The sequence below is a fragment of the Acartia tonsa genome, chromosome 12, assembly GCF_053477335.1.
Source record: "Acartia tonsa isolate MP-2025a chromosome 12, ASM5347733v1, whole genome shotgun sequence".
Classification (NCBI taxonomy): domain Eukaryota; kingdom Metazoa; phylum Arthropoda; class Copepoda; order Calanoida; family Acartiidae; genus Acartia; species Acartia tonsa.
This window is the reverse complement of record NC_137271.1, coordinates 42,528,018-42,543,831: the sequence shown is the minus strand read 5'-3', so window position 1 is coordinate 42,543,831 and position 15,814 is coordinate 42,528,018. Positions and strand designations below refer to the sequence as shown.

Below are 15,814 nucleotides of genomic sequence, written 5' to 3'. Positions count from 1 at the left end.
ACTATTGGTGCTCTGGAATATTATGGACAGAGAATTTGATGGTCATAGGACATGAAACAGCGATCAACCAATTTATTCGATTGCAATTATTTGAGAGTCAAGGCATTGCCCTTTCTCTCTTATTAAAATCACATTGTTATTTTCGTTTCTAATTCTTATTCACGTGTAATAGAATTCTAACTTAAAATATACTAATTCTTTAGACTTTTCTTAGTAGCGAAGCTAATCTATGTATGAGTGTTTGTGTCTGTCTGTCCGTCCGTCCTTCGGTAATGTTGTTCTCTAGTCATTTCTCTTTCTTTCTGGTCCATGGTCTTTTTCTGTTTGTCTGTATCTTAAAATCTCGCTAGCCGCTGGCCCAATTTGGTGCTCATTGTATTACAGTGAAGCTTCTCAAAAGTCAAGGGAAATGATTTTATTGTAAATATTTAAAAATGTTTCTCAATAGGTACCTATTATTTTTTTGCTCTTTCTTTCATTCTCTTAATGTATGCCCCTATAATTAACTTTCAACCAGCTTCGCGACCACTGGACATAATTGTCATTGTTTCTGTTCAGAACTACAGGTTTTTTTTATTATAATGAATTGACATCATGACTTAAGTAAATAAGTAAATATTAATAATATTATTGAAAACAAGTGCTATCCCTTAGAGTGCCTTGCGATCATAGACCCCACCCCTTTTATTTTTAAAAATAAATAAGTGTGAGTATCTGTGTCTAATCCCTAGTAGGGGCCCTAACCAAATAGGGCTATCTTGTACCCATTATAACCTAACTTAAACCTTAACTGTCCCCCACCTTACCTCCATGTGTTATTTTTAAAATAAGGGGTTGGTGATTTTCTGTGCTGGACTAAAAGATTTGAGGTAAACCGCCGAAATATTTATTATTATAAAAACATTCAAAACAACAATTCATTGTTTTTCATCTTTATTATAAGAAATTTCTGGAAATAACTTAATGTTTCTCATTTTACTAAAGCTTATTAAAGAGAAAACAAACTGAAACAACAATAGGTATTTATTTGTGTTTTTATGAGAAAAAAATATGGTTTGTAATCCAAAATCCGTCCAATTTTTAGACAATTTTTGAATCCAGAATTCGAATCCGGAATCCATTATTTTGATAGCGGATTCGAATAGTTAATTGTTACAATTAGCGTCTTGAGTTTTTTTGGTCCGATTTATTTTTACAGTAGCTTTTCATGCTCTTTTTAGGTTAGATTTAGTAAGGGTTAGAAATGGCAGCTGTAGGGTCCAGAAATAGGAGAAAAGCTACTCTGAAAATATGAAGAAACGAATCTTTAGGTTCTTCCCAGTACCCGGTAAAATTTAACCCCTTAAATTATTTTTAAAAAGGCCGGAATCCGTCAAAAAATAAAAATCATGAATCTATCATTTTGTGTTTTAAGCAATTCAACAAAAAAGATTTCTCAAATTCTTATTTCTTCAAATTTCTTAAATTGTTCCGTTTGATTTTCTCACAAATATCGACGTCAATTATAAAATATAGATTTTAATTTTATTATAATTATGAATAAGAAACGTGTTTATAAGTAGTGTTACAATAACAAAAGGTATTCTTTCTCAAAGTGCCTAGCAAACACAGGAACCCACCTACGTGGCTTTTTTTAAAATTAATTAAAAGTTAATGGGGGAGGTTTTTTTTATGCTTAATTCCCTCGTGGAATCCCTACCCTAGAGGGCTTAAATCTGCAGTGTGCTAACCATGTGAGGTCTTTCTGGACACAACACAACCAAACCTTAGTTTACTAAAAGTTAAACACTTTCACGAAAAAAACGCTTTAAAAGGACTCTCCACAGAAAAAATCAACTTTGGATTTTTGAAAATCTAACCTGAAATTATTATTCTCTGTTCAATTTTAGGCATTTTTTGTTTTTATGGCATCGCGATCGAAGCCCTTTGAAATTTTTTACCTCCTTTAAGTGAATCCTCCCGCCATTTAATTTGTGCTGCTTTAGTGATTTTTAGCTTCTATTTTTGCCGCCGTTGCCGCATTCATCGCCCTTCTCCGCCGCTACTCCGCTGTTCATCGCTTTTTAATACATGCTCCCCTCTCCCTTGTTCAGAAATTAAATGGAGGCTGGGGGTGTTGTGTATAGCGACGTACCCAATGTATAGCGGAGTAGCGGTGGAGAAGGGCGATGAATGCGGCAACTACGGCAAAAGATGGTTATATTTGGCGGAGGCGAACACAAAATGGAGGCAGCAGGATTGTCCAGTCAAGGAAGAGGATAAATCGTAGAGCGGCCGGTTGCAACGGAGCAAATGTTCTTTAGCGGCAAACATATATTGAGTGGAGGAAAGTGTAGTATATATTGTTATAGCGGCAGTACAAATAGGCGGCGGACAAAATTTTCAAAGGGCTTCGATCGCGATGCCACAAAAACAAAAAATGCCTAAAATTGAACAGAGAATAATAGTTTCAGGTTAGATTTTCAAAAATCCAAAGTTGATTTTTCTTTGGAGAGTTCTTTTAATTTCAATTAAGTTTTAAATAAAGGAGGGGGTTGGAGTTTCCTTTGCTCCACTAGGCAACTTTTAGGAAAATATTTGTGTTTTTAGCCCCCTCTAACCGATGAACCATATATAACATTTAAAAATAATCTTTTATAGATTGTCTAATACTATGGTCTGATACTATGTAGCCGTGCCTCTTTAATATATTTTAATTTGTAGGGAGTTGCTCGGTAGAAAGCTTTCTGGAAGACTGAGGTACATTTTATTATCTAATTTTCTCGAGAATCTTTCAGAACAACAAGGATGACAATATCCATAAAGCGAAGATCAACAAATCATTTAGACTATATAGACAAATAAACATTAACAAAAATTTAAAATAGTATTCAAAATCATTTAACAAAAATTCAGTAAAAATATATCCCAAATTTTTTCATTACAGGACATTCAGAAGTAACAATTATAGAGTTGCAACGCTTTCTAAATTGCAGAGTTTCGGATCCGCATTAATTGTATGCGGATCCGGATCCTCAAAATTTGGTCAGTGCGGATCTGGATCCTTGGCAATAAAAATAAAATCACCAAATTTTTCAAAAGATTTTATTCTTTAATTCGAAGTCAAAAATAATTTTAATTTTCAAGTCTGAACCTAAACCTTAAAGATTGGCTCTCATCAAGAGAATGTCTGAGATTTTATATAAATTTAGGTAGATTTTTACTTTTTCCCCGCATTTTTTGGAGTCCAAGGATCCGGATCCTTGGACTCAAAAATATGCGGATCCGGATCCGAAACTCCGCTAAATTGTACCTAACTACTACAGGAATCATCATGCAAAGTTTCGATTTGATAGGACAATTCTAACCTGTTTAAATTAATGAAAAGAGCTAACTGTCAGTGACGTATGGACGGACGGACCTACCCTAATTATAGAAAAGCTTCGCTTTTTTAAAAACATCCTTTAACTCTATATTGACCCAGTATTTTTGAAATGTCTAAAATGAAAATGTGAAAATGACATTTTGAATTAAAAGTTAAAATAGAATTTTCTAGAGCAGAAACAAATATAGTTAGATATTATTTTAAAGGGATGTTTCCTTGAAGTTTTAAACTTGTTCGGATAGTCGGTATAATATGAATAATTTCTGCTGGATCAAAACTGGTTCTGAAGCTTACTGAAAAAAAAAACACTTTGTTTCGTGTTATTGACAATTTCACACACATAAAAAAATCATGATTTGTTGTTCCATCAAAACAGGAAAACTTAGCCAAGGGGGCCGGGGAGGTTAATCTTGATTGGGTTAGAGAAAGGGAGACCTAACCTACTTAAAAAAATATTATGGGGGTTGTTGCCACCCTTATACAAATCCTTCCCGCATGCACTTGCAAATAAAAATGGTATAAAAACTGAAAATGGTTTCAAACTATAATCTTTTTCATGAAACAACTCCATAAGATTTGAATGTTTTATCTTATGTGTGCAGTTCTGAATGAAGAAACCTAAAAGTTTAATTTCTGTTTTAACTGTTATGCTAAGCTTAACACATTAGTCTTCTAATTAAGTTTATCTTTAGTGGATTATTAAAAGTGGTCGTCTTTTAGTCGGTCCATCTTAAAATGAGCAATATAAGGCAGGGAGGAAGGGAAGGGACAATGGGCAATTAATTTAATTTAAGAGTTTTCGCTGAAAGTTCCCAATGTCTCCTAATTCAGCCTAAATCCTTCACGAACACAAGTTAGTATCCAAGGTTTTAGACCCTAAAATATTGAATATTCGATCCATTGTCCCCTCCCTTCCTCCCTGAATATAAGTGATAAGAAATTACGATAAATTGTTATATACCTCACACAAAATTGCATCTTCTGTAGATGAAAATTATTGGTGGAAAAGTTTGTACAATCTAATTAGGAGTTCACTTACATAAGACTTTAAAGCTTTTAAGCTAATATATATGTATACTAGCAGCTTCGCCCTTAGCCTTTAGGGGCTTTGCCCCAAGAGGTATAATTACATCTTCTATTACCTACCCAGCCGAAAAAAATGCGAATGGATCGCAAATTTTCTCGAATAAATTGCGAATTCAGAAAATTCGTAAAAAAAACTTTATGGTGGGGATATTTTTGTTTTGGGGGGTTGGGGGTGTCCAACCCCCCAAGAAAATAGCATAAAAACAAGCACAGGACTAGTCTGTATATAATATTCCCTGAAGAGTAGAATCCGATCGGTTGGGTGGTTTCCGAGATCTTAAGGGACAGACAGACGGATGGACGGACATCATTTTACTTTGTATTATAGATAAGAATGTTTCTCTGAAACGTTAACAGGTCTTCCTTAATTACCTAAGCTTTTCTAAACTTTCTAAAGTTTAATTATGAAAGACAAAAATTTCAATTATTGGATTTAGATTTCTACTCACTGCTGTTATATTGTATACTAGCGGAATCGCCCCTAGTCTCTAGGGGCTTTGCCCCAAGAGGTTTGATCAAATAAATTTTTCGTATTTTAGATTTAAAAGAAAAATTTTTAAAAATTTATTTTGGGGGTAATTTTTTTTTTTTTTTGGGGTGGAGCCGGGGGGTAGTCGACCCCACTATCTTAATTTTAGTTTTAAAAAGAAAAAAAATTTTTTGGAGGGGATTTTTATTTTTCGGGGGGGTTGGGGGTGTCCCAACCCCCAAGAAAATAGTTATAAACCTTCCCAGGGCCTATGAGAAGCTACACTGTAAAGGAGAACCCGATCGGTTCAGCGGTTAGCGAGATCCTTCGCTACAAACAGACAGACAGACATCGTTCTACTTTGTATTATAGATTAAGTTTTATATTAATAAAGTAAAAACTAGATGCTATCAAAAGGATTAGAAAATAGCCATTATTTTCACAGATAAAGAATAAGTAAAAATGTCAAAAAAGGTAAAATTTTGCCACTTAACCCTTTAACATCCAAAAAAGTATTAGTATTGTAATTCACAGACAAAGACAGTTGCAAATCATGTTTATAAAGTATATATTGTTGCTGCTATGAATATTATATAAGTTCCATTTTTTTAGTTAATCTGCCCATCAGTAATTCCTTGTGTTATTTTGCACAATCTTTGTTCAGTGGGTAACAATTTTTCACTTCATTTATTTCTTTCTAGAAAGAAAGTATAAAATCGATATATTATTACCTGGATGTTGCAATATACTCCAATAAAGTGATGCTTTTAGCTGGCAAATAAAGTGATGCGCTAAAATAACATTACCCCCCATCCACCCCTTTTTCCCCATCCCCTACCCGTTTACTGCATGAACGAAATGAAAAATTAATGAGGTCTATATTGGCAAGCTATATTGACAAAAAAAAATATATCCAATATATCCACGTATATCCTGTGGCTATTGTATTGGTATTTTGTAGCCATACAGAGATAGGTCAGTTGGAAATTAATATTTGCTGAATTAAAATGCTAAATGTTTTTTTTACAATTATCTCAATGCTGACATAAGTGTAATAGCTATTGTTTTCTTAATTATCAATTCGTAAAAAAGTATACTAAAAATTAAATGCAGTATAGGTAAGTATATTGTTTCTTATTGGAGAAGCTCAAGAAAAGTTTTCAAGTAGATTGTTTTTTATCTTTCTTTGTCCTATACTTAAATCCATGTTTCAAATATGAAATAGGAAACATTATTAAAAGTTTCCACCATAATAGTAATTTATTTCCAGGCCCAAACTGCATTCTTTTAAAGAACAAACTTTTAATAATATATAAGATGTACTTAGATATTTAGAAGAATTATTGTGTAAGGGGCCTACCTTCGTAATAGTCATTTCTCGCATCGTATTATATCTCGGATATAGAATGTACAATTATAAGATTAAAACCAGTTTTTATATTCGTAGAAAGCTGGATATAATATGATGCTAGACATAGTTTTTTCGCATGGATGAGAACCGTTTCCTGTCCACCGGATTCGAATGAATACGAGAAAAAGTCTTTTTTCATTCTTAAAAATCTATGAAAAGTTTTCAAAACTTTTAGGATATTTTTTTCTGAATAATGTAATAGAGTTACTTCTTGATGAATAGATTTTGATTTGTTTACACTCTCTTATTGTTCTTTTAAACTTAGTTTCCATTATTCTGTAAACAACTAAGCAACTATGTAATGCTGGGGTTTTCTCTATTGTAGAATCTGTTAAATTAGGGCTTTGGTTGGAAAAGTTTTTAAAACACATGGTAACTCCGTGAATTTTTTATTGTTGATTTAAAATATTTGTAACTAGTGATTAAAGGGAAGGGGAAGATCGACTTTTGACTTACTATTTTCAAGTAAAAGTAAAAATAATTAGAGGGGGGGGGGAGTGGTTTATGGATGATTTGTCTAAGGAAAGTTATAACCATTCAATGTAAAAAAGAATCATATAAGTTCATTGGTTTGCTAGATCATTTGCTAGAGACATCCTTTTTTGTAAGGATATATCTTCTTATCTGTGTGATTCTTTTTGTTATGAGGCATGAAAAGTACTTTTTTACATGAAATATTCATAGTTAATATTTGATGGAAATTGTATGCTGGGAGGAAGGGGATATTAGGCTGTTTATTACACTAGTCCCCAAAGTTTTAAAGTAATGTTTTCTTATTTCTTGTCTGAACAACTTTGGGGTTTATTGCATTTTTATTAATTGGTTCATTTAGTTGAGTGTTCAAATGTTTCAGCCGCCACTAAAAATAATCTACAGAATGGGTAATTTTTTGTATCATCATTGGAGATGTTCATCAATTTATTGGCAAGTGTCTTATCCCTCTTGATCACTGATTTGTATGTACTATCTAACATCAATATTACCAGCAAATTTAATTTACTTTTTATAATAGCTTCTTCAAAAAAAAATCTTAAATACTGGATAGAAATGGATGTACTACTACTTGGATCTTACACCAGATTTTCATGTTATATTATTAATTGAACTGTCTATAGGGCTAAAATAACAATTTCCAACATTCCCCCCCCCCCCCCCCCCCTTTACTTTATTCTCTTTCATCCTACTGGATAAACGGCCTGACCAATGAATGCGGGGGAATTTGCAACCTAAATAGATGACAATTTTTCTCCTGCTTAAATTAACATCCACGTATATTCTACATCCATCCGGATAGGTCAAGCTTTAACAAAGATACAAAGCTGGAGTATTGACGCAAGTATATATTCTAAGATTAGGTCTTTTGTTATCTATTATTGATTTTTTTATTCATAAATATATTAACTTTTATAAGCAGAGCTACTCTAGAACTATAACTTATCACTTGTTAATAAAAGTTTCTTAATTTTAAAGATCAATATAATAAAGCCTTTCAATTTTGAACAGGTATCTTAAGAGATTAAACAAGGGACGATAAATTGACATACAATACATCCCCAATGATTTTAAACAAAATTACTACCCGTTATTAGATTGAAATTTTTTGGTTCAAAAGTTCGTATACTAGTAGATTTGAGCCCACGAATAAGACAGTGATTATAAAACTTTTTGTACCTGTGAAATTTATTATCCAATTCACTCTATCCTTGATTTTTAAGAACCTATCAAAAAATCTTATTAAATAAAAGTACATACAGGCAACAACTACTGTTAAATATAATTGGATATAGAATACGTGAATATTGTTTGGTTGAATTTTTACAGTCAATTTAGGTTGCTCTTATAGACCCCATATATTGGTCCGGGGCGAGGATATAGTAATGTCATAAGGGGTGGCGTAGTAACATTAACAGGGTATACTGCGAGAATCTCTCATAATATCCACGTATTCTATATACATTAATATGTTTAACACAAAATAAATATAATTGTTTAGAAGGAGGGGGGACTATTGCTGGACCATATGCATAATATGGGATTATGCCAACTTGTTCTTTTTCCTTCAATATGTTTCAATTTCCTGTGATTGTGATACTACCCTCATTTAATATTCATTTATTCCAGAATATTTCTACTTATTGACATCCTATCCACGATAAAAAAGAAACATTTTCCTTTTAAACAGACTAAAAGTTTTTCTTGAGACTTTTTAAATTTTTTATAAACAAATCATGGTCTCTTAATGTTCAAGGATTGATAATTGGGTATAGTCCCTTTCGTAACAACGCCTCTTAAGGGGCGTTTCGTTGTATTTTCACAGTAGATTTTTTCCTATTTCTAGCCCCTGCGGGGCAATCACATAACCTAACCTACAATAACCTATCAAAAGCTAGTGTAAACATACAATGAAACGCCCCACAAGAGGTGTTTTCACGAAAGGGACTACACCCGAAAGTTCATATTAAGCATCAATTTTTAAAGTTTGTGCATCTCATTTTTATGTTAACACGTTGTATGATTCAGAGATTTTCGCTTTAATGACTGTTTTTATTCTTTTTTTTAAACACAAGGATAAGTGAATTTCAATTTTATATTCTGCTTTGTCAGGAAAATTTCAACCTTAGAAATAATAAAATTTTCTAGATTTTCCTTAAATTTTTAGTGCAACATTGTTTAAGAAAATATATGACAAATTACATGTATGTTTTGATAGTTCTTCTAAACTAAAAGTTTTTAAATACAGCAGCTATTTTAGTTTTCCATTTTTGGAAAGTTTTCATATGTCAGAGATATGGACATTGGACTAGAAATTATGCTGATAAAAATATTATAGTGGTTCTACAATTTGTTAGCTGTAAAACGTTGGGTTGCATCATGTTCGAATAGTATGAACAAGTATCGAATCTTTTTTACAATATATTTCAATTTTCAATATACACTTAAATTTTCATAGTTATAATTATGGGGTACAATGATTTATTGTAATTTGTCACATCACTGTAACCCTGCGTTTAATGTCTCTTAGAGACTTGATGCGCAAATCTTTTTATAAATGTTAAATATTGTAAAAACAGTTTAAATTTGCTCCTATTTTGTAAGTTTATCACCTATCAGAATGTGAGGTTTTTATCTGAACAATATCCTTTTTAAACAATATAAAATTGGTATATTGTAATATATATAACTAGCGGCTACACCCCTAGAGGCCTCTAGTGGCATTAATTTTTTATTTCATTTTAAATATCTAATTTGAGAAATAATTTGTCTAATAAATTCATGTTTCTATGCAGCGCCACTACGCTAGCGACACTGTGCGGCGGGAATATTTCAATTTTTTTCGATTTTATTGTGATTTCTTTTGGGAGGGGTGTGGTACCTTCCCCCAAAATAGTTATAAACCTTCCCAGGACCTATGAGAATCTACCCTGTTAAGAAGAACCCGATCGGTTCTGCGGTTAGAGAGATCCTTCGGTACAGACACACAGACAAACATCCTGTTACTTTAGTATACGGATTTAAATAAAATATCTTATTGGAACAGTAAGATTGAGATAGCCATGAAGAGTATATAGTTGAATTCACATGAAATATGTAAGTATACTTATATACTCTTAGATACCTATAGCTATTGTGTAAGCTAACTTTGTTCTGGAATGTAGTTTAAGCTATGTAAACCTTTGAAAACCCGCATTTTACCCCTCCCCTCTATGAAAAGCTTGGATGTCCTTGGTCCAATATAATACTTTTTTAATCAGACACTTGAGATGATTAGAAGAGTTTATATAACCATAATTGCCACTTCTTTATATTATTGGTCACTTATAGTTTGGTTATGGAAATTTATTTTCAACGTTTTTTGTTACCTAGCTTTTTTCAAGAAAATAAAATACAGTTTTTATTTTAAAATAATTGAAAATTGTTAAGGATTTATAGGGGCCCAGGGACCTCTATAACAATGGTCTCCAAAAAAGGTTTTTATTAAGACTTATCATTCTGAAAAATATTACAAATTAACCTCATGAATTATGAACAAAGGGGTAGTTGCACAAAGTGCATTTAAATTTCAATTTAGTGAACTGTATATTTTTTTCTGTTCAATAGTTTACACTACATCTATAGGTAGGACATGTATTTGAAAGAATTTCAACTACTGGGTAGTTTTAAAAATATCAAGACTTGAAAATCATATTTTTTGGATAAATGCAACCTACATGACTGTCCTGTTTTCACAAAAACAGCATAATGACTAGTTTGTTAGTGCCTAATTGATTGCACTTCATTCTACTATCCCTTTAGAATTTTAAAAACTTAATACATTTCTAATTTCTGAAGGTAAAAGATACAAACCAATCTTGGAATAAAATGTTCTCAAAAATCAAACTTTGTAGGTATTTGATAAAGAAAAACAAAATAAAATTTGTTGAAAACAAATATAAACTTTTGACTAATTTAATTATTTTCTTTTTGAATACAAAGTTGATGTTATATTATCATGAAGCACTCTTCTTCAACTTTCACAAAACTTTTTTCTCTTTACAAAAACTTGAAAAATCCCCTAAATTGTTATTAGACATCAACCCCCTGCACTCTAGTACGCAAAACTTAAGTTCCCCCACTCTTACTGGCTCTTTTAAACTTATGTTTCTATTTTGCATAATGTTTCTATTATTTAGTCACTGAATTTAAAAATTTCCAATACACAATAGTCAGCTACATGCTAAATCATCTGCCTAACTTTTGTACCTTTAGGTTAAAGTGATTGTAAATTAAATGATTTTATTTTTTGATGAAGGACTACAAATATGTCTTTGTGGAATAATATTTTTTTTAATAGCAGTTAAATATGAGACTTTTTAACACCTTTTACATTTTACCCTTTATTGGCAATAAATTCTCCATACTACCTTCTTTATTTAACCATCTTCCTAGCCTTCTATAATAAATAAACAAATTTTGAATATCTATGTTTACAGTATACCATTCATCAAAGGGTGGGAGTGTAGTCTGCTAGTTCTAGGGAGGTTCATTACCAAAAAAACTTTTTTCTATTCTTTACTTATTTTTGGTCTTTAACAAAGAAAGTACTTGAGAAGGTATGTTTTAATTCAAATATTTTTTGGTAATAACTTCAAATATTTATTGGTTTTTTTTATTTCAAGTGTTTACCTATTGTTTTTGTTTATTGTTGAAGAGCAAGGGAAATTTACATTAACAAGTTGTTTGATTTGACAATTTTTTTTGTCTATTTGTATTTGGACATTAATATGAAATAATACCCACGACTAAGTTTTATAATGTTTCGAGAAGGTTGGGGTCTCGAGTTTCTGATTCTAGAAATTTTCTAAAGCTGTATGTCAGGGGCATGAAATAAATTTTATATGAGAGATGACTTAGGCAATGAAATATTTGGCTTTAGGATATTTCATTTGAAGGAATCTATTTTCTCTCCAACTTTTCTGCCAATCAAATATATTATTATTAAGTGATAATTACTTCCTTTTTATTTGAATATTTATTAAAAATGTGTTTTCTTGTATTGCTTTGAAACCAATTCCCAAACATACTGAAAAATCACGTATAGCATCGTATTTACTGACAATTTTTCATAAATATTAAAATAAAAATCATAATATTAATACCAATTTTGTTAGCCTGGACCTTCCACCCCTCAGCTCTAACAAAACTGGTTTTAATCTCATAATCCATATGCACCATGTATCATTGGATCCTACAATCCTAAACATAGCAACTAGTTTTTTTCTTCTCAAATTTAATGATGTAATCTATATTTAATTTGTTGCCAAGAATGCTGACACTATTTATTTTAAATATCGGAGCTACTTAACGTCATAGTAATGTCCGCCTGTCTATATGGCAGTATTTAAGTAGCTCACCTAAAAAGCTGACTTTTTTGTTATTGACGGTTTTTACATAATAAATAATACAAAATAAAGCTCTTGCAATCAGATGAACTTTCATTTTTTTTACTGAAATGATTTATTATGTCACTGATCTCCTAACTGTTATTTCTTCAGTCATAAATGTAATCCTGTTGTTGCTGCGCTAATTATGACCATAATCAGTGTGCACAGGCTTTTACCAATGGGGGAGGGGGGAGTGCGATGCGCACCCGAAAATTTTGAAACCCACCTTGATCCAAAAAAGAAGGGTGTATTTTTAATGTCAGGGGTTGAATGTCTGTTAAGTCAAAAAGCTTCACTGATTAGATCTTTTTTAATACCCTTGACTTTACCCCAACACTGAGGGGATTGTTTCATGGGGGTGTTAACTCATGTCAAAGTGGGTTGTAGTTGGTGGAAACCTTGGGAGGTGTATCCAAACCCTTAATTTTGCCAATGAGGGGGGGGGGGGGTGTTGGATACATCCCCTATCTGCAAGCCTCTGGAAATAATTTTACTTGTTTTTCAGAAAAGATTTGGATGAAGTTTCTGAGAAGACCGGAGTGCCACTCAAATCTTGCAGAAGACAGTTTGACAACATCAAGAGAATATTCAAAGGAATTGCCATTATTTTACACAAATTTTGTCCACTACTTTTATACACAAGGGAATTAGCCTACTCAACATCTATAAAATCGTGAGCAAGCTTCCAGTCAAATGCGCTTATTAAGTCTAATTGTTCTTAATGTTGACCAAATGCATAGTATAATTAAACGCATATTTAAAAACATTTTGACCTAATAAACGCATTTGACTGGAAGCTTGCTCACAATTTTATTGATTAGTGTGTAAGCTACTATTCCATTTGTGCATTATTGTGCAGTCTTTGTTCACTTGTTAGCATCTGGTGTTTCATTTTACTTTGCAATAGAGTAGGAGAGCATGTAATCTTTTAAATGTCTACTCTACATGGGATGAATAGTTTGATATAAATATTTCTTTCAAAAATTCAATAAGATATCCAAAAGTTTTAGCCAACTTTGGTTACTTTGTAATTTACAGTCGAATTAAAACACATTATCTCTGTTTATTTTTAATCAATAAATCAATGATAAGTGGGTCTTTGATTCTACACAGTTTTTTTTTAATAATTAATTTTTTCTTTTTGTTACTCAAGCTTCATAAATCTATGGTATCAAATTCGTACCTATCAATTGAATTACCTCATCCAAGCAAGGCTGCTGCCCATGACACTAACGTCAGGTCCAACAAATCTAGAATAACATAGGGGGGCAAAATTTATCCTTTTCAATCTCCAATCAGACAACCAACTTTTTGATTGAACGACCTTGGTCTGGAAGTTCTAACTGTGCAATAATGCATGGTGATGAGTTGCACTTGTTTGAGGCCAAGGAATTCTTTCCAATACAAGTATTAAGCAGTAGGAACCTTTTTTAACGTCTTTAGTTATGGCGCGGTGTTAAGGCGAGAGATTCAAGCCTATCACCTTGGTCGGGGGTTAATCAGATTATTAGTTTTAAGTTATTTGTAAGGCAAATTTAAAAATAGTATCATAAGCTTAGCTTTCTAATTAACAAGAAGGGTGGTGGTAAACCCCCACAATTAATACTTTTTTAAGGAAACAAGAGCTGGATCTTCAAATCATTTTAGTGGTGAGCCAGGTTGGGGTGAGCTAACTTTCCACCAATGAGAGCACAGCATTTTATGAAATGCCGCGCTGTGATTGGTGGAAATTCGGCGCACCCCGATCTGGCTCACCACTAAAATGATTTAAAGATCCAGCTAAGATCTTCATTTTATTTTGAAATAGTTGCAAATTTGCCTAATATAACCTTAACTCTTTTACAAACCCCACTGTAAAATTCCATACTGTTATTTGTATAATGAATGCTGTCATCAATGTGTGTTGGTAGCAAAGCTATTCTATTATTTTAAAATTACAGTCCGTCTGTCTGTTTGTAGATTACATCAAACATGAAATCTCAACTCTTATCTTTCAGTCGGTCTATCGAATACTCTGCAAGAAACAAAATGGGTAGAAATTAAATTTTCATTTTTGCAAATAAAGGTTGATTTTTTAAAATTTACTACATTAATTTCTTGTTATTTAAGTAAATTGTTTTGCTACTTATGTATGATGTAATCCTTGTTTTAATTTGTAAAAGTTTCCACACTACCTAATCTATTATTATGTATTAAGCTTGTCAATGTTTGAGGCTAAACTATTATCCGTTTTTTAATAACTTAATAAATAAGCTGTCAGATTTTATATACATCATGCACGGCAATGTAGCAGCTCTATAGCTATTTATGTCTTCATGATACATTAATGTATCATCAAAAATGTTGATATTGACAAAAGAAATATAAAGCATTGAGACAGAATGGGGGGGGGGGGGGGAGGGTAATTGTATGTTATGTAAATAGTCTTAAAAACTTCCGCTGTGCATTAAATATAAAAATATTATTAAAATAAACGTAAACTTAAGATGAAACCATTATATATTTGGAAAATTTTTGCTTATTTTTTGTTCTTGATTATGACCATTTCATATAAACATTTGGTCATAATAAAGAACAGTTTGACTTAATAAGCGCATTTGACTAAACAACAACACACAACTTTAAGGGAATAAGCAAAAAAATGACCCCCTTATTATATCTAATAAAAATTGTTAAAAATCAACATGTTTAAAATGGACGTGCGGACAGAGTTGCTATGCTTTCTAAATTGTACCTAATTACTACATTAATCATCATACAAAGTTTAAAATCGATAGGACAATTCTACCTTGCCTAAATTAACGAAAAAAACTATCTGTTACGTATGGACCGACCATAATTATAGAAAAGCTTCGCTTTTAAAAATTACTTCAAATTTCTAAAGCTTCAAATGTTCCCTAGTTTAAATATTAACATCCTTGTTTTATCTAATTTGAAAGTTACAAATAATTACATTGTGTATAAATAATTCGCAATGGAGAAAATTATTAAAACAAAGTTTCATAATGCACTTTTTCTAAATAAACAACATAATAAACTCAATTGGTTCAGTTCAGTTGATAGTTTTATGTGAAATACAAATATAATTTTTTATGTGAAACCTACAGTAATTGTTTCAGAACACAATTTCTCATGGTGATGGGTATAGGAAACCAATAACAGTTGAAGAACAATAAATCTTTCAACAAAGTATAATTACTTTTTTCTGGAAAACTTTAAAATCTCACATACTTTATGTCTACTGTACAAAGAGATTTTTTACATAATTAATTTATTGGCACATAGGGTATGCAAGTTTATTTCTTTCCTGTAAAACAATGAATGATAACAAACCATTAGAAGCAACAACCCTCCTCACCTGGGTAATTTTTTGAATTTTAACCATTAGCCCTAAATCAACTCATGTCATATTTTTTGAAAATGGGGAAAAAGATCAATAATATTATTATCTATAATACAAAGTAGCTTGATGTCTGTCTGTCTGTCCATCCGTCCGTCTGAAGCTTAAGATCTCGGTAACCACTGAACTGATCAGATTCTACTCTTCAGGGAATATACCTACT

At 31.8% G+C, this 15,814-nt stretch overlaps 1 protein-coding gene across 7 annotated transcripts in view; it reads left to right on the top strand.

Moving 5' to 3' along the window:
* The window catches only part of Fibp (acidic fibroblast growth factor intracellular-binding protein), a 78,882-nt gene that overhangs the window by 6,257 nt on the left and 56,811 nt on the right, over positions 1 to 15,814 (top strand). For all 7 annotated transcript variants that reach the window (XM_080179150.1, XM_080179153.1, XM_080179151.1 and 4 more), the window contains exons 6-7: positions 2,704 to 2,739; positions 12,757 to 12,845. In XM_080179150.1, the coding sequence (XP_080035276.1) occupies positions 2,704 to 2,739; positions 12,757 to 12,845 (125 nt within the window). The remainder of the gene's footprint in view (positions 1 to 2,703; positions 2,740 to 12,756; positions 12,846 to 15,814) is intronic.